General features: G+C 43.7%; 1 protein-coding gene across 1 annotated transcript in view; it reads right to left on the minus strand.

Annotated features, from left to right (window-relative positions):
• CDH23 (cadherin related 23) overlaps window positions 1-18,327 on the minus strand; it is a 1,935,615-nt gene that overhangs the window by 156,974 nt on the left and 1,760,314 nt on the right. Inside the window, exon 40 of the mRNA XM_073596703.1 lies at window positions 12,227-12,360. Within this exon, the coding sequence (XP_073452804.1) occupies window positions 12,227-12,360 (134 nt within the window). The remainder of the gene's footprint in view (window positions 1-12,226; window positions 12,361-18,327) is intronic.

The raw sequence follows: 18,327 nt of genomic DNA on the forward strand, positions 1-18,327 counted from the left end.
GGGAGTAGAGAGGTGTGAGGAGTGGGAAGACTCTGCTTCATCTGCACCCATTCCCTTCTCCCCATTGGAGGCGACCGAAGGCCACGGCACACCATCGTGCATTGGGCTCTACTCATCTTATCAAAGAAAACATTGGTATACTGAGACATGCATGTAAAGGCTGGCAACCAAGTATCTCTAAAATGATCCTCTCTTCTATGTAGAGATGCTGTCAAGCTTTCCATCGTTCTGATTTTGTCTAGTCTGGAAAACCAATGGAGGGGTAGTGAGCTTCCATTAGTTGGGGATACACGTCCAGCCCCAAACAGCATTCAGCAAATGCACTGTCAAAGACTTTATGTAACGGCGTAAGGGCACCGAGTTTATATGTATATGTAGAAGATATCCCAGGGGTCCATGCCAAGGTCAACTGATGTCAGTTGTTTGACTACATTTCTCACCCCCGTCCAGAACTGGGTAAGCAGAGGGCACTGCCAAAAAATATGTAGGAGAGTGCAAGGCTCCTTGTTATAGTGCCAGCAAAGCTTGGAGACTTGAGGGTAGAATTTGTTAAGCAGTAGCGGGACCCTATGCCCCCTAGATACGAGCATGTAGCCCTGTTTCTGAAAACTGTTGGCAATGGAGGATTTATGAGCAAGAGTGATGATCCTATTGATTTACTTTTTCGAGAAGGAGATTTGTAAATCGACTCCCTCCGGCGAATGTATGGAAGGATATAATCTTCCAAAGGTGCATGAAGCTGTGTTATACAAGACTGACAACAAATGTGGCACGTAGTTGCCATCTGTGCAGAGACGCTCAAAGGTGGTCAGTGGTCTAACGTAAAGTCCAGCATCTGGTATGGACTGCAGAAAATGAGACAATTGGTAGGCCAACCAGGCGCTCATAGGGGGCTGGGTAAGAGCGGAAATATCTTGACTGGAGAGCTACCCTTGAAGAGTGGAAAAATGCATGCATCTGGTTTTCCCTAACCATGCCATACACCGTAGCTCTTTTTTGGAGGACCCGGGAGGGAAATCAGTGTTCTTTATCAGCGATGTCAGTGGAGACGGGTAAGGAGAGAGGCCTTTTGGAGAGAATGTGTATACTAGTGATGAACGAGCTGTTTGGGCCAAGCATAGGTCCGGCCCCGAACAGCGTCCAATCAGGTGTTCGCTTGAGCGCACCACAATGCACTGCGTGCTGCACAGTGCATTCTAGGACCTAATTGGCTGAAGCAATACACCTGACAGAGCACCGTCAGAGCCCTGATTGGACAAAGTCATGATGACTTTGCCCAATCATGGCTCAGTGCTCATAGCCCCAGCCCACACTATAAAAAGTTCCTTCCCATGGGAACCTTTTGCAGTGTGTTGTTGGCGATAGTTTGAGCAGGGCTCAGTGATAGCTAGTTAACGTTATTGTGACCGAGTGTAGAGTGTCAGTGTAGTGTGAGTATAGTTCGTCAGTGTAGTGTGAGTATAGTGTACTATGATTATAGTGTAGTGTCAGTGTAGTGCAGTGTTAACAGCCTTATATTTAGTGCTGTATACACACCTTTTTTTTTTAATTATTTTTGTTGTTCTTTTTTTAAATTATCAGCCACTGTTTGTCATACTGTGATGCTGGTGTTCCCCCTTTTTTAACAATACATTTTTTTATTTGAATTTTTGAATTTTTTCAATTTGTGTCAGCGGCAGTGCTCAATTGTACACAGTTAATAGTTCACTAAACACCACATTTCATTAAATAAAGTGCATCCAATCACCCATTTCCTATTAGCTAATAAATTTGGGTAATAAGCACTCCTCCTTCACGTCTAGGAGGCCAACAAGGAGAGGCAGAGGTTCCTATGCCACTAGGGGAGGCCAGTAGCATCTGTGTGCACTAAAATGTGGCCTCATCATACAGGCTGGCTCCCCAAACCGTTATTACAAAATAAAGAAAGCTTGCAGGGGAAATCTATTTAATTGTCATTTTTTTCTTCTTTATATACTGTATGTCAGTTTTGCTGCAGCAGGTTCTATACACAGTACAAATGAGCCACTTTATAGGCAGACTAAGGGAGACGTAAGCATCATTAAAATAAAATAAAGCAATATTTTTAAAAAGTTTGTTTGCATTGATACATGTCCCACAGGGCAGTACCCGGGCCCCCATACTCTTTTCATGGCCAATAACTTGTATATAAGCCTTAAAAATGGGGACTTTTTATTTTTTGCGTTCTGGTCCCATAGACTTTAATAGGGTTCATGGTTCTGGTCAGAACTTTTTCCCTGTTCTGGAGTTCTGATGTAGAACAGAACCTGGGGGTGTTGTGTCACAGCAGCCGGAAAATTGGCCTCATATAATGGAGCTTAAAATGCTTTAGTAAGAACTTTTTCTTCACTGCACAGCTCACATTCATAAATATAGCCAAACCATATAGATTGTTATATAATATTTTCAACAAAATAATACCAAAAATAACACATATGGAAACAAGCTCATCTGATAAAAAATATTGAATGTTCAATGACCAAACTATGTAAACCAGGCATGTCCAAAGTCTGGCCCGCGTTCCGGTTTAATACGGCCCCTTCGGTAATTTGGATATATACAGTGGGGACGGAAAGTATTCAGACCCCCTTAAATTTTTCACTCTTTGTTATATTGCAACCATTTGCTAAAATCATTTAAGTTCATTTTCTTTCCTCATTAATAGTATACACAGCACCCCATATTGACAGAAAAACACAGAATTGTTGACAATTGGGCAGATTTATTAAAAAAGAAAAACTGAAATATCACATGGTCCTAAGTATTCAGACCCTTTGCTGTGACACTCATATATTTAACTCAGGTGCTTTCCATTTCTTCTGATCATCCTTGAGATGGTTCTACACCTTCATTTGAGTCCAGCTGTGTTTGATTATACTAATTGGACTTGATTAGGAAAGCCACACACCTGTCTATATAAGACCTTACAGCTCACAGTGCATGTCAGAGCAAATGAGAATCATGAGGTCAAAGGAACTGCCTGAAGAGCTCAGAGACAGAATTGTGGCAAGGCACAGATCTGGCCAGGGTTACTAAAAAATTTCTGCTGCACTTAAGGTTCCTAAGAGCACAGTGGCCTCCATAATCCTTAAATGGAAGACGTTTGGGACGACCAGAACCCTTCCTAGAGCTGGCCGTCCGGCCAAACTGAGCTATCGGGGGAGAAGAGTCTTGGGGAGAGAGGTAAAGAAGAACCCAAAGATCACTGTGGCTGAGCTCCAGAGATGCAGTCGGGAAATGGGAGAAAGTCAACCATCACTGCAGCCCCCCAAGAGTCGGGGCTTTATGGCAGAGTGGCCCAACGGAAGCCTCTCCTCAGTGCAAGACACATGAAAGCCCGCATGGAGTTTGCTAAAAAAACACCTGAAGGACTCCAAGATGGTGAGAAATAAGATTCTCTGGTCTGATGAGACCAAGATAGAACTTTTTGGCCTTAATTCTAAGCGGTTTATGTGGAGAAAACCAGGGACTGCTCATCACCTGTCCAATACAGTCCCAACAGTGAAGCATGGTGGTGGCAGCATCATGCTGTGGGGGTGTTTTTCAGCTGCAGGGACAGGACGACTGGTTGCAATCGAGGGAAAGATGAATGCGGCCAAGTACAGGGATATCCTGGACGAAAACCTTCTCCAGAGTGCTCAGGACCTCAGACTGGGCCGAAGGTTTACCTTCCAACAAGATAATAATCCTAAGCACACAGCTAAAATAACGAAGGAGTGGCTTCACAACAACTCTGTGACTGTTCTTGAATGGCCCAGTCAGAGCCCTGACTTAAACCCAATTGAGCATTTCTAGAGAGACCTAAAAATGGCTGTCCACCAACGTTTACCATCCAACCTGACAGAACTGGAGAGGATCTGCAAGGAGGAATGGCAGAGGATCCCCAAATTCAGGTGTGAAAAACTTGTTGCATCTTTCCCAAAAAGACTCATGGCTGTATTAGATCAAAAGGGTGCTTCTACTAAATACTGAGCAAAGGGTCTGAATACTTAGGACCATGTGATATTTCAGTTTTTCTTTTTTAATAAATCTGCAAAAATGTCAACCATTCTGTTTTTTTCTGTCAATATGGGGTGCTGTGTGTACATTAATGAGGAAAATAATTGAACTTAAATGATTTTAGCAAATGGCTGCAATATAACAAACTGTGAAAAATTTAAGGGGGTCTGAATACTTTACGTCCCCACTGTGTATCTTTTGTGGCCCCCATGGCCACAAAAGATATATACTGTATTTATCGACGCTGCCTTGGAGGGGACAGGACAATTGCCATCAGATTACATACAGGAGAATCTCCTGTTTACTCGGCGGCGTCTGTAATAGGATGTCTTCTGGGCTGGCATTGGATGACTGTTCTGTCTATCATAGGAGGCGGGACTTTGTATTAAAGAAGCCGCAGAGTAAACAGGAGATTCTCCTGTATGTAATGTGTTGGCGCTTGTCCTGCCCCCCCACCCTGTCCCCTCCGAGGCTGCAGATGGGCATGGATCAGGCTGCACTGATGGCAATGGTAAAGCTGCATTCATGGCAATATTAAGGCTGCATTCGTGGCAATGATGAGGCTGCATTCATGGCAATGGCGAGGTTGCATTCATGGCAATGGCGAGGCTGCATTCATGGCAATGGTGAGGCTGCATTCATGGCAATGGTGAGGCTGCAGATGGGCATGAATTAGGCTGCATTGATGGGCACTGACCCTTATTTTGCTTCACAGTTCCTTATTTAGGATGTAAGTTTTTCCTTAAACTTCCCTCCTAAAGTAAAGGTGCGTGTTATACGCAGATAAATACAGTATATCTAAATAACATGCCCGAGCTCATCCTTAGTGAATTCGTTGGGGGCCACAAAAGTTATATATATATATATATATATATATATATATATATATATATATTCAAATAATACGCCTAAGCTCATCTCTTTACCACACACAGCCACAAAGGCAAGATAATTCTTGTTGGGCAGTGTATTGGTGCTCGGACGAACACACTAATGCCCCGTACACACGGTCGGATTTTCCGATGGAAAATGTCCGATCGGAGCGTGTTGTCGGAAATTCCGACCGTGTGTGGGCTCCATCGGACATTTTCCATCGGATTTTCCGACACACAAAGTTGGAGAGCAGGACATAAAATTTTCCGACAACAAAATCCGTTGTCGGAAATTCCGATCGTGTGTACACAAATCCGACGGACAAAGTGCCACGCATGCTCAGAATAAATAAAGAGATGAAAGCTATTGGCCACTGCCCCGTTTATAGTCCCGACGTATGTGTTTTACGTCACCGTGTTTAGAACGATCGGATTTTCCGACAACTTTGTGTGACCATGTGTATGCAAGACAAGTTTGAGCAAACATCCGTTGGAAAAAATCCTAGGATTTTGTTGTCGGAATGTCCGAACAAAGTCCGACCGTGTGTACGCCCTATTAGACCGAATTTTAATGGTTCAAAGAATGTCAGGCAAAATGGTCAGCCCTCACGCATGTTCACTTCATCAAATCTGGCCCTCAGTTCAAAGTTTGGACAACCCCTGATGTAAGCTATTTGGCATAATGCTATTTGAAATGTATATAAAACACTCCAAAAAAAGCATCATATAACATTGTTCTCTCTAGAGAGCTGCTTTAATGCAAGGCCATAAAGAGTATTTATTCCACTCTTGGAAGGACATAGGACTCATCAAGCAAGCAAGAAATGTAAAAAAATAATGTCATGGGACCAACAAACAGGTCTAATGCCTTACTCTGAGCATAGTAAGAATCATGCATTGTCTTCATTGGTGGGCAAGAATCATAGCCAATCTTGATTCTCCAAAGATTTGCTGGGGCAGATATTTCCTCAGCTACCTTTCTTGGAGAAACAGCTGCCCTTCTAAAGGCAACCTTTAGCTAGCTGTTAGGTAATTTGGACAGGGTAAAATCCCCAAATCCTCACTAAATTTAATAGGTACGATGCCCGGCGGGTGTGGAGAGGCGACTCTTTGTACATCTTGCCGCATGTATGCGTTCCTTGATCATCAGATCGAGGGCGAATACTGCTGTGCAAAATGTAAGCACATTGTTTCCCTGGAAGCCCAGGTTCTGAATCTGGGGAAGCAACTGTCAGCACTGAGAAGTCCCTCCATACTAAATGAGAGCCAGGAACGTACACGGCAGGTGCCGGCAGGGGCCAGCACAGAGGCGGGTGGAGACAAAGAGGTGCTGGCACTAGCAAAGAGTAGATGGGTGATAGTCAGGAGGGGTAGAGGGGGAAAAGCCAGGGAGGCCGATCCAGGACTGGAGCATCCCAATAAGTACGCTACTTTGAGTGTCATTGGTGAAACCAGTCAGGGACCAGCACTGCTGGAGATGAGGGACTCTCCTAGCTGCCGGGGGAAGAACTCCTCCAGTGAGAGTGGGGGGGCAGCAAAGGGAAAGGAAAGACAGATTCTGGTGGTAGGGGACTCAATTCTTAGAAGGACAGAGAGGGCAATCTGTAACCAAGACCTGAAGCGCCGAACAGTATGTTGTCTACCGGGCGCTCGGGTTCGGCACATCACGGATCTTGTGGACAGATTACTGGGAGGGGCTGGGGAAGACCCGGCTGTCATGGTGCACGTTGGCACCAATGATAAAGTCAGAGGCAGATGGAGTGTCCTAAAGAACGATTTTAGGGACTTAGGAGCTAAATTGAGGAAAAGGACCTCCAAGGTAGTATTCTCAGGAATACTACCGGTACATCGAGCCACACCAGAAAGGAAGAGGGAGATTAGGGAAGTAAACAAGTGGCTGAAGAGCTGGTGTAGTAAGGAGGGGTTTGGGTTCCTGGAGGACTGGGCCGACTTCTCAGTTGGTAACCGGTACTATAGAAGGGACGGACTGCACCTAAATGAGGAGGGTGCAGATCTGCGGGGAAGGAAGATGGCCAAAAAGTTAGAGGGGTTTTTAAACTAGGCGATGGGGGGGAGGGTCCAGAGGCAGAGATAGCCAGCGCGGAAGATATTCCAGAGGCTAGTATTGGGGGCATTAGTGGTAGGTTAACCAAAGCACAAAAACACAAGGTGAGTATAGTAGCAAGTCCTAGTTGCAATCTCGAAACACCCAATACGAGGACAATATGCGACCGGTCTAAACTATGTGGCATGTTCACCAATGCCAGGAGCATGGCGGACAAGATGGGTGAACTAGAGATACTGTTGTACGAGGAGGATTTGGATTTTGTGGGAATTTCAGAGACCTGGTTCAACAGCTCTCATGATTGGCTGGCAAACATTCAAGGGTATACCCTATATAAGGATAGAGAGGGTAAAAAAGGGGGAGGGGTATGCCTATATATCAAGAATAATGTACAAGTGAATGTGAGAGATGACATCACTGAGGGAGCTAGAGAGGAGGTGGAATCCTTATGGGTAGAGCTCCAAAGGGATAAAGCTAAGGGGAAAATAATACTGGGAGTATGCTATAGGCCCCCAAACCTGAGGGAGGAAGTGGAGACGGATCTCCTATCACAAATTGGATTAGCAGCAAGAATGGGAAGTGTTATCATAATGGGGGATTTTAATTATCCAGACATAGACTGGGCGGAGGGAACCGCACATTCATTTAAGGCTCGCCAGTTCCTTAATGTCTTGCAGGACAATTTTATGGGTCAGATGGTAGACGCACCAACTAGAAATAAAACATTACTGGATCTACTGATTACCAACAATACAGACCTGATCACGGATGTGGAAATGCGGGGCAATTTAGGTAACAGTGATCACAGGTCAATTAGTTTCAGTATAAATCACACAAATAGGAAACATAAAGGGAATACAAAGACACTGAATTTCAAAAGAGCCAACTTCCCTAAACTACAAACCTTGCTAAAAGGCATAAACTGGGATAAAATATTAGAAACAAAGAATACGGAGGAGAGATGGGTTTGCTTTAAGAGCATATTAAATAAGGGCATTAGCCAATGTATCCCATTGGGTAATAAATTTAAAAGAGCGAACAAAAGTCCTGGATGGCTTAACTCCAATGTAAAAATGCATATAAAAGCAAAGGAGAAGGCCTTCAAAAAATACAAGGTTGAGGGATCATCCTCAGCATTCAGACTTTATAAAGAATGCAATAAGAAATGTAAGCGTGCAATTAGGACAGCTAAGATAGAACATGAAAGACACATAGCGGAGGAGAGCAAAAAAAATCCCAAGAAATTCTTTAAGTATGTAAACAGTAAAAAAGGGAGGACAGACCATATTGGCCCCATAAAGAATGAGGAAGGACATCTGGTTACAAAGGATGGGGAGATGGCGAAGGTATTGAATTTATTCTTCTCCTCAGTCTTCACGAGTGAATCGGGGGGCTTCAGTAACCAAAACTGCAGTGTTTATCCTCATGACACAACACAGGAAGCACCTACATGGTTAACAGAGGACGGAATTAAAATTAGACTTGAGAAACTTAACATTAATAAATCACCGGGACCAGATGGCTTGCATCCGAGGGTACTTAGGGAACTCAGTCAAGTGATTGCCAGACCGTTGTTCCTAATTTTTACAGATAGTCTACTGACTGGAATGGTACCAGCTGATTGGAGAAAAGCCAATGTAGCACCTATATTTAAAAAGGGCCCAAAATACATCCCTGGGAATTACAGACCAGTTAGCCTAACATCGATAGTATGTAAACTCTTGGAGGGGATGATAAGGGACTATATACAGGATTTTAGTAATACGTACGATATCATTAGCAGTAATCAGCATGGATTCATGAAGAATCGTTCTTGCCAAACCAATCTATTAACCTTCTATGAGGAGGTGAGTTGCCATCTAGATAAAGGAAGGCCTGTAGACGTGGTGTATCTGGATTTTGCAAAAGCATTTGACACAGTTCCCCATAAACGTTTACTGTACAAAATAAGGTCTGTTGGCATGGACCATAGGGTGAGTACATGGATTGAAAACTGGCTACAAGGGCGAGTTCAGAGGGTGGTGATAAATGGGGAGTACTCAGAATGGTCAGGGGTGGGTAGTGGGGTGCCCCAGGGTTCTGTGCTGGGACCAATCCTATTTAATTTGTTCATAAACGATCTGGAGGATGGGATAAACAGTTCAATCTCTGTATTTGCAGACGATACTAAGCTAAGCAGGGCAATAACTTCTCCGCAGGACGTGGAAACCTTGCAAAAAGACCTGAACAAATTAATGGGGTGGGCGACTACATGGCAAATGAGGTTCAATGTAGAAAAATGTAAAATAATGCATTTGGGTGGCAAAAATATGAATGCATTCTATACGCTGGGGGGAGAACCTCTGGGGGAATCTAGGATGGAAAAGGACCTGGGGGTCCTAGTGGATGATAGGCTCAGCAATGGCAGGCAATGCCAAGCTGCTGCTAACAAAGCAAACAGAATATTGGCATGCATTAAAAGGGGGATCAACTCCAGAGATAAAACGATAATTCTCCCGCTCTACAAGACTCTGGTCCGGCCGCACCTAGAGTATGCGGTCCAGTTCTGGGCACCAGTCCTCAGGAAGGATGTACTGGAAATGGAGCGAGTTCAAAGAAGGGCAACAAAGCTAATAAAGGGTCTGGAGGATCTTAGTTATGAGGAAAGGTTGCGAGCACTGAACTTATTCTCTCTGGAGAGGAGACGCTTGAGAGGGGATATGATTTCAATTTACAAATACCGGACTGGTGACCCCTCAATAGGGATAAAACTTTTTCGCAGAAGAGAGTTTACCAAGACTCGTGGCCACTCATTAAAATTAGAAGAAAAGAGGTTTAATCTTAAACTACGTAGAGGGTTCTTTACTGTAAGAGCGGCAAGGATGTGGAATTCCCTTCCACAGGCGGTGGTCTCAGCGGGGAGCATTGATAGCTTCAAGAAACTATTAGATAAGCACCTGAATGACCACAACATACAGGGATATACAATGCAATACTGACACATAATCACACACATAGGTTGGACTTGATGGACTTGTGTCTTTTTTCAACCTCACCTACTATGTAACTATGTAACCTAAAGAAGCCTCTTGACACATGCCGCTTTAAAGTTTGGAGTGCCACATTTTAGTTTTTGAATTAAAATGATCGGAAACATCTTTGGACAAATTAAAAATGTAATATTTTAATAATATATTGGAGTCTTCCTGGGTACACTCCTGAGTGTCCTGGGTATCCTGAGTGTCTCAACTATCCCTGGATGCGTACCGAGATGCCTTATGGGTTTCCATACCCTGCTTCCCCACGTCTTCCCTAGATCACCTCTTGGAGGCACCCTGTGCTTGTATTTGGGACATATTATCCACTATTTCCTGACGAAAGCTATCTGCACCCTGCAGTGCCTTCTCCTGCTCTTGCTCTTTTTTTTGGCAGGTCTTTCCCCCGAATACTGTCCTTGCTACAATAAATAGCTAAATTGAGGCCAGATCGCAGCCAAACTACTTACTGTGTTGCTTTATTTAGTACTGTCGCCGCTATGGGAGCTTCTATGCCTTATACATTTAGTGTTAGCTTCAGTGTTGTTGGTATCTATAAGAGCCGACACCTGCGAGCCGCTGTTATAGGAGCTTCTATGCCTTGTAGCTTCAGTGTTATAAGGATCTATAGGAGCCGCCAGTTGGGACACCCGGTATTATTGCTGCTATTGTTGCCACAGAATGATGTTCCCAAACAGAGAGAACACTCACTGCCACTCTCACCAGATGATCTGGTCCAGGCACCCGGATCCCAACTAATTCCAGCTGATCCGACTTCCAGCTTCCAGACACGTAGAACCGCCGGTCAGAACTCGTGCTCCCGCGTTGACCGCGATGAACGATCGCTCTTGCCAGAGCACTTAATAGGTTTCCCTGCTCCTCAGCTCCAACACCCAGTATCTGGCGTGATCAGTGTGCAGCACACCACAGGCTATATTCCGCTTGAAACCCAATTCCCCTGATGGAAGCAGAGCATCCAGGATAATCGTGGCACTATGTGAGTCTGCTGACACGCCTACTCACATCATGTCACATCCGTATTACAGCCACATCCCCTCTTCTGTGCACAGTTTCGGAGATATTCACTTGCACAGTTTAGAAGATATTCACAGTTCATGCAGCCGATGACAACCCCCGGCGCATGCGCTCTGAAGGTTCGGCTTACAGTGCTGGACCTCCAGAGCCTGTGCCGTAAACTGCGGCTCCTACGTGCATGCACGGGAGTGACATCATTGTGCCCCCGGCCCATGTAGCCTGAGGCTGCGAATACGAAAGGAAGGCCAGGGGAATAGGTCAGCCCTCTCAGCAGTGACATCACGGCATTGGAGGGCTTCATACTCAAGTAGGTTTCTTATAATGTGCTCGTATGCGATGCATATTAGCACATTATGATATTGCCTTGCAGGGAATCTGTTTTTCTTTTTTTAACCACATGCGGTTTACTACCGATTTAATCCTAGCTCCAATGTTTAGCACTGCATTGCGGGAGGGAATTAACAGCACTCACATCCCACCCTGATGAGGTGAACATGAATTAGCAAAAATTCAAACAAATGGTTCTGCAATGATTGTTTTGGTGATGTCAGTATGAGGGAGCAGAGACAGGACTGGTTGGCTGTGTACAGAGAGGTTTCAGCTGACTGGTAGCCTTCACCAGAACCAGCACAGCAGCAGATAATGGAGCTGTGGATTAAAGTAAGTATAATTGGGTGACAGAAATGTTCATAAAATAACCATAGATTACTTGGAAGTAGGTTAAGGGGTAAAAATAGCCAGATCTCTTCCATCCAGATATATTCATAGACCTAACACAACTACAATGTTAACTTTTAATGACAAAATAAGCATTAAATCTTCCTTTACAAAGGAACTAGAGACACAACAGTAATATTTATTCTGGATAAAAGTGACCATGACAACCTTAATCTCTGCTGCTGGGAGAAAAATTACTTAGCACACGGATACCCGATGTTATGGTTGCATGAATAAAAGAAAAAAATCCATTTGAGCATTTCCTGAAGATACTTATTAGATACAATGAAGAGAAAAATACCATTTGAAAAAACAACAATAGATGTTCTTTTTATGCCAACTGGAATTTCAGAGCAATTCAGAGCATGATACAGCTTTTAAAAAACACGAAAGGTGACAATACTCGCGCTCATTACAAAACATGAAATGCAGCTTCTACTGGGAACAAACACTGAATACTGCAATTCAGCTTTAGTTATAAATCAACAATGTAGAAACCACTTTACCGTAGAACTGAATGGAGGATTGCCCCTGTCCTTTGCCATGATTGTAATATTGTAGAAGGCAATATTTTCCCGATCAAGTTCATAGTCCTTTCGAACCCTCAAGTCTCCTTCTATCGATGATATTATAAATTCCCCTTTAATGGACAGCAGAAAAAAAGAAAGTAATTCAACTAATTTATAATCATTAAACAATACTCATATACTTAAACCATAACTCTATGCAAACAGCAAAATACACAGCTGAAATACATGCATTTAAACTGCGTTACCTGCCAAAGGTCTTGAGTTTTCATTTTTTCCACCACAGTTAAATCTTTTGTTTGTCCTAGAACACCCATCCAGCCTTCTGAATAAACAATGAAATAAGAGTAGCATCCCTGTGCTCTCCCCTCCTGTAAGATGCTCATGCAGAACACCAAAGCCATAGTCTCCTAAGCGCTGACCTTCCCTCCTAAGCCTGATACACACTATCAGCTTTTTTTCCGTTCAATCCAGCGGGCTGAACGGAAAAAAAAAACTGAAGAGCTCAGGAGGAGATCATGTACTAACAAACTGATGTCAGTACAGCGATCCCCCCCGCTGGGCTATTGTGTTCTGACAGGACAGCCCCCCCACCAGAACACACCGGTCAGCGCTCTCAGCCATTGGCTGAGAGCAATGATCAGATGCCGAACGGCAGACCTTTTTTGGTCATGTCCCTTCGATAGAAGCTGGGCGTTCAGACAGTTTCTGTCAGACCAGCTGCCATACACATGGGCTGAATGCCAGCCAGTTTCTATTGAACCGGTCGAGGTCGCTCGATTTTCAGCCCCTGTGTATTGCCCCTTTAGAGTATTGCATAGTATAGCACCATATTCAGGTACCTATATTAGTTGTGTTTGAACATACTTGGAGTAAATTCCATTTTGATTTTGGTGGCATAATGCTTAATAGCCATGTAGATTGGCACAGCATTTTTCAACTGCGAAGCTTTCTTGGGTCTTCAGGGGTGCCCCAAGTTGCCAAAAATGGTCCTAAATATAACAAGTAGGGCAAGCCTGCTTTTTTGTTACACAAAGCCACTGTTTTTTTATTGTGCAGCATTACAACCAGCCCCTAGTGTCCTAATCAACTAATGTCATCATTGGTTGATGTTTGCCCCTCCCCGTCCCTCTCCATCAGCACTGGGGTCACATTATGTGAAAGAACCCCTACGCTGCTCTGACCTCTCTAAATCCCTTGATTAAAAAGCTGCTCACACCTCAGTTAAACCACCAATACAAAATTGTAACTCAAAAAATCAATATAGTGAAGCGCTTTTTCAAATAAAGTTACTGATCCTAATACTACCACAAAATTAAAGTGGTAGTAAACTCCCATTGGACACTTACCTACAGGTAAGCTTATAATAAAGCTTACCTTTGGGCGCAAGAAATATCTCCTAAACATGCACCCTTTAGGAGATATTCAGTATCTCTGCAGCCGGTGATGTTATACTCGTGCCAGTCTTTCAGAGTTCTGTGCCACGGCTGAGACTCCCGTATGCATGCATGTTTTCTAAGATGTCTATCGCTGGGGATTATTAGGAGGATTTCCGTGGTAAAAGGGGAAGATTACGGCACCTGTGTGAAGGGCTATTTACTACAAAGGAACATCGCTGCTGGATCCTAGCCTACACGCCTACTACCCCTGCAGGGGTTAGGCGCTCTGGTGAGTGCGGGCACGAGTGGGGTCACAGATGAAGGCAGGGAGCATTGACGAATCATTACACTAATATTTTTGGATTGATGTACTGAAATTTTTACAGACTATATACACATTTATTTTTTCCAGGATTTAGTTATATATATATACACCTATTCAGTAAAAAGATTTTTATCATTATTTCTACACATAGATTTTTTCACACTATATTTCATTTTTTTTTGTTTTGCCATTTTTTCACTGTGGTTTGCTGTGGATTCACTTGAGGACTTTGTTCTATTTTAATCAGCTTTTTTAGCTATCCAGCACGTTATTTGGTGTTATTAATATCACTGTTAATTACTGTTCATGATTTTTTTATATTCCTTATATATTTCAGATCACATAATTTTCTAGCACTTTGCACTTTATTGCATATCAGTGTGTTTGGTTTATAATACTCAGAGAATAATTTCTTATTTATTTATATTTTATTTTTTATCATTTATTTCTCATTTAATATATGTTGATTACGCTTGAACAGCGCCAATTCCCCTGTAATAGGATTACCATGCATGGGAGTGATGGCTCAGCTATTCAAGCAGCCAGAGGCTGCGAACCAGGAAGGAAGACCGGGTTAAGATGGAAGCCCTGTCAGCGGTGACAGCACGCCACTGGCGAACTTCGTTTCAAAGTACTTACTACAAAAGGTGCATACTAGCACTTTATGACTTTACCTTACATTTTTTTTTTAGTTAAATTGACTACAGCTTTTACATACTCTATGCAAACATGATAATAGTACTTCTTAAAGTTCTGATTGGCTGTAACATCACAACAGTGAGCGGTACTCTCGGGAGAGCTTGTGAGAGACAAGAGAGGGAGATGTGAGAAACCTCTGTCATCTCATTTGCCGATAAGCCGAAGCATGTTTTCTTACAAGTGAGTGTAACCCTTCATGTGCTGAAAATAAATGTTTACATATTACACTATTTGGGCATTTGCATTGATATCTTTCATAAGCAAATATTACTGGGGTAAGTGGAACAGAATATCGAGTGGTTGAGAGGAGGAATCAAGGAGCTGCAGAGATCTGTAAAGCTTTCATAGACCTCACACACACTTAGAGGTTCACCTAAAGAGGTGAGGGCACACAAAAAATAACGCTTGATGCAAAGAGAATGTAGAGGACACGGTGGGCAAGTTGAGGGCCCCTTGCAGACTCTGCCAAGCCGATCCGCCTTCTCATTGAGGGATCTGTCAGCTGTTCCACGCTAAGCGGGCGGATGACAGGTCCGTGTCCCCTCCGCTTTGCAGAGTGGACACGCCCCGCTCTTCTCTATGGTGGCCAGACTGTCTGTGTCTGTTTCCATCAGACTATCATCCCATCTGGTCCGCCGGACAGATGGGGATCAGATCGCCATCTGTCTATTTTGAGCGGACCGGATCGGATGCCGGCGGGTGTCAGAGGACACATGTCCACTTACATCCGCGACTCCATTGAGAGCTATGGATGGTCCAATCGGGTCCACCTAAAAAACTGACAGACGGACCCAGTCGGTCCGTCAGTGTGAAAGGGGCCTAAGTGATCACAAGAAAGTGGAAAAGGTGAAGATTTGGAGTATTTTCAGGAACTTTAAGAAGTTTCCCTTGGACACTGGATTTTATGTAAAAGTGTTTAAATTATTATTATTTATCTTTTTTACACGAAATTCACTTGGAACATATCTTTTGAGTTATTTGGAATTATGTACACTATTTTCATGTTTTCACAGAGTATGTTAATTTTGTGGTATTAGGATCAGTAACTTCATTTGAATAAGCGCTTCATTATTGATTTACCAAGGTCACATTAAAGGAGTGAGGGGGAGAAACTGAGGTAGAGGAGAAATTCTGTAATACTAGTCAGTATCAGTGGACAAAGGTGTATTTGCTTTCTTAGAATAAATCACCTCTAATGTTGGGTGCCCTACATATATGGCTTTTGCTGCGTTTTGTAAAACTATTAGTTTCGTTTTTACATTTTGGAATGGGGTGCTTCAAGACTGTGCAGAATTTTAAAGAGTGCAGCAACTGAAAAAAGGTTGAGAAACACTGAGTTAGAACATGAAAAAGACTTTGGTTATTTTACTTTAGATTTCCCTCTGTGCCCAGTAAGTGATCATTACACTGGTTTGCCATATATTGTTGGGACTCTGGATCATACTGCTATCTAATATGGACAAATTCTTTTTCCACCATACAAAACATAAGAAAGTCATTAATCTCAGACACAACAGCTCAGAAAGTGATAAACAAACAATATCTACTCACAAACAGAGATGGTAAAAATGCTCATCAGACCACACCATGTGGCTGAACACTCCCAGACCGCCTGGACCCTCTAGCATTGGGGGGGGGGGGGGGACCTGACCTTGGTCCCTGCTGGCTGACACATTTTGAAGGAAAGTCCTCTGGCTCTGAGGGAGGACTTTCCTTTGAAATGCGTCAGCCAGCAGTGACCAAGGTCAGGTTCCCCTCCATGCTAGAGGTTCCAGGCTGTCTGGGAGTGTTCAGCCACATGGTGTGGCTCGATTAGCGTTTTTACCATCTCTGTTTGTGAGTAGTAATTTTTCGTCTATCACTTTTTAATAAATATTTGTTGGATAATGCACTAGGCCAGTGCACCCTCTTTCTTTAGTAATTTCTGCAGTGCTTCAAGGACAACCCCAGTCCCAGAGGACAGCAAGGCTTCCAAGGTATTATCCACTTCCATCATGGTGGAAGAATCACTATTGGGTCTATTCACTCATGCACAGGAGTATTGTTGTTGTTCTTGTTGGTGATACAACAGCTCAGAAAGCCCACTGAATGCTGCAGGACTTAGGCTGGGTTATTGGCTAATTGTGCAGCCAAGAATGTCCTGTGGTGTCTGAGAATATACTGTATATCTGTGTATAAGTGAATTCGTAATGACGTTGTAACTTCAAATAAGACTTATGGGGATTGAAATGGAGGTCTCCATCATCCAGGAACAGGGTCTTACAAACTTACCATGAAAACCTTTTACAACCTAATTACACTGGTACCCAAAATAATTGTGTAGCACCCTCTAAATAGGTAGGTGGTTGATTAGGTTTTTTGTAAGTGTAGGCAAATTTAGGCAGGCCTGTATGTTTTGGTATGTGTGGGTTGGGAGTGGCTCAGAGTTAGCAGCTGGTGATTCACAGGTAGCATCACTTAGACCTTCCTCTTCTTTCTAGAGCCTTCTGGAAGGTACTGGAAAGAGAGAAGGAGAGGAGAGGTGGAGCTGCCTGGGGTGTGTTAAGAAGTCATGACCAATCCCCAACCTGGATTGGCAGTGGCAGACCTCCTTAAATATCTAGAGTCAGCCCAGCTAGAGAGTAGTTGTCGGGTGGAAGAACTGAGGATGGAGTACTAGGCTGCCAGGGCCTTTGAGGGAGCTCCCCAGTCTGGGGGGTGACCTTGGGCCTGGGATTCAGAGAGGACAGCAGTAGTTAGTACTGCCGGGCAAGTCTTCAGGAGGGAACCACCGGTTGTAACCAGGAAGGCTGGTGAGGGACATGTGCAGTCGGGAGGACTGGAGAGGCATGCCAGAGAGGATTGAGAGGAAACAGTCAGAGCTCAATGTGGAGCCAGTAAAGCAGATTGCAATGTTATGGGCAGTGAAGTAGGGCAGCTGCAGCCAGGAGGGCTGGCAGGGCGTGAAATGGACTGGCTGGGAGCAGTAGTCCACCTATAGGACAGTAAGCACAAAAGACTTTCTATTTTCTGCTACACCATATGGGCCCGTGGTCCCAGCCTGCAAAAGGGCAAATTACTTGGGCCTGTCTGAGTCAGTGTCGGGCCTAACCACATGCTAGCTGTTCCTGAGAGTCAAGAATTGTGCAGGAGGAAGAGAAAGAGAGTAATAGTCTGCAAGCAAGAGTTGTACAGGAGGAGACTGGAGAAGTGTTGTGTACATAGTTGTCCCAATTGATTGCTATACAATCTACCAATTAATTGTTCCAAAACTCCACTGGGCATCCCATATATTCCTTTACCCATCCAAGTTAAATTCCCTAATAAAAATAACAAAAACAAGCACATGGACTGTTTTCTGCCTGAGAGTGACTGAGGAGTGAACGCCAGGCTGGGCAGGGTGACAGGTGGGCCACATCACTAAGCAGCCCCTACGGGGGTACCGCTACACTTGTTCTTGTATGTACTCCAGGGACTGCCTGAACTGACATGCATAATGCACCCCACTTTGGGTTTTTTTTAAACACCCTATCACTATGACAATATGAAAGTAAACTTTTTAGTTGTATGGGAAGGTCTAATTGTTTTGAAATGGACATTATGAAATGTACATTAAGAGAACTGTGTTTTTCCAGTTTTTTGTGTGATTTTAATGCTGACTTTACACAATCTGGTTGCACAAACACAACTTAAATAAA

The sequence above is a fragment of the Aquarana catesbeiana genome, linkage group LG08 (genome assembly GCF_042186555.1).
Source record: "Aquarana catesbeiana isolate 2022-GZ linkage group LG08, ASM4218655v1, whole genome shotgun sequence".
NCBI classification, from domain to species: Eukaryota; Metazoa; Chordata; class Amphibia; order Anura; family Ranidae; genus Aquarana; species Aquarana catesbeiana.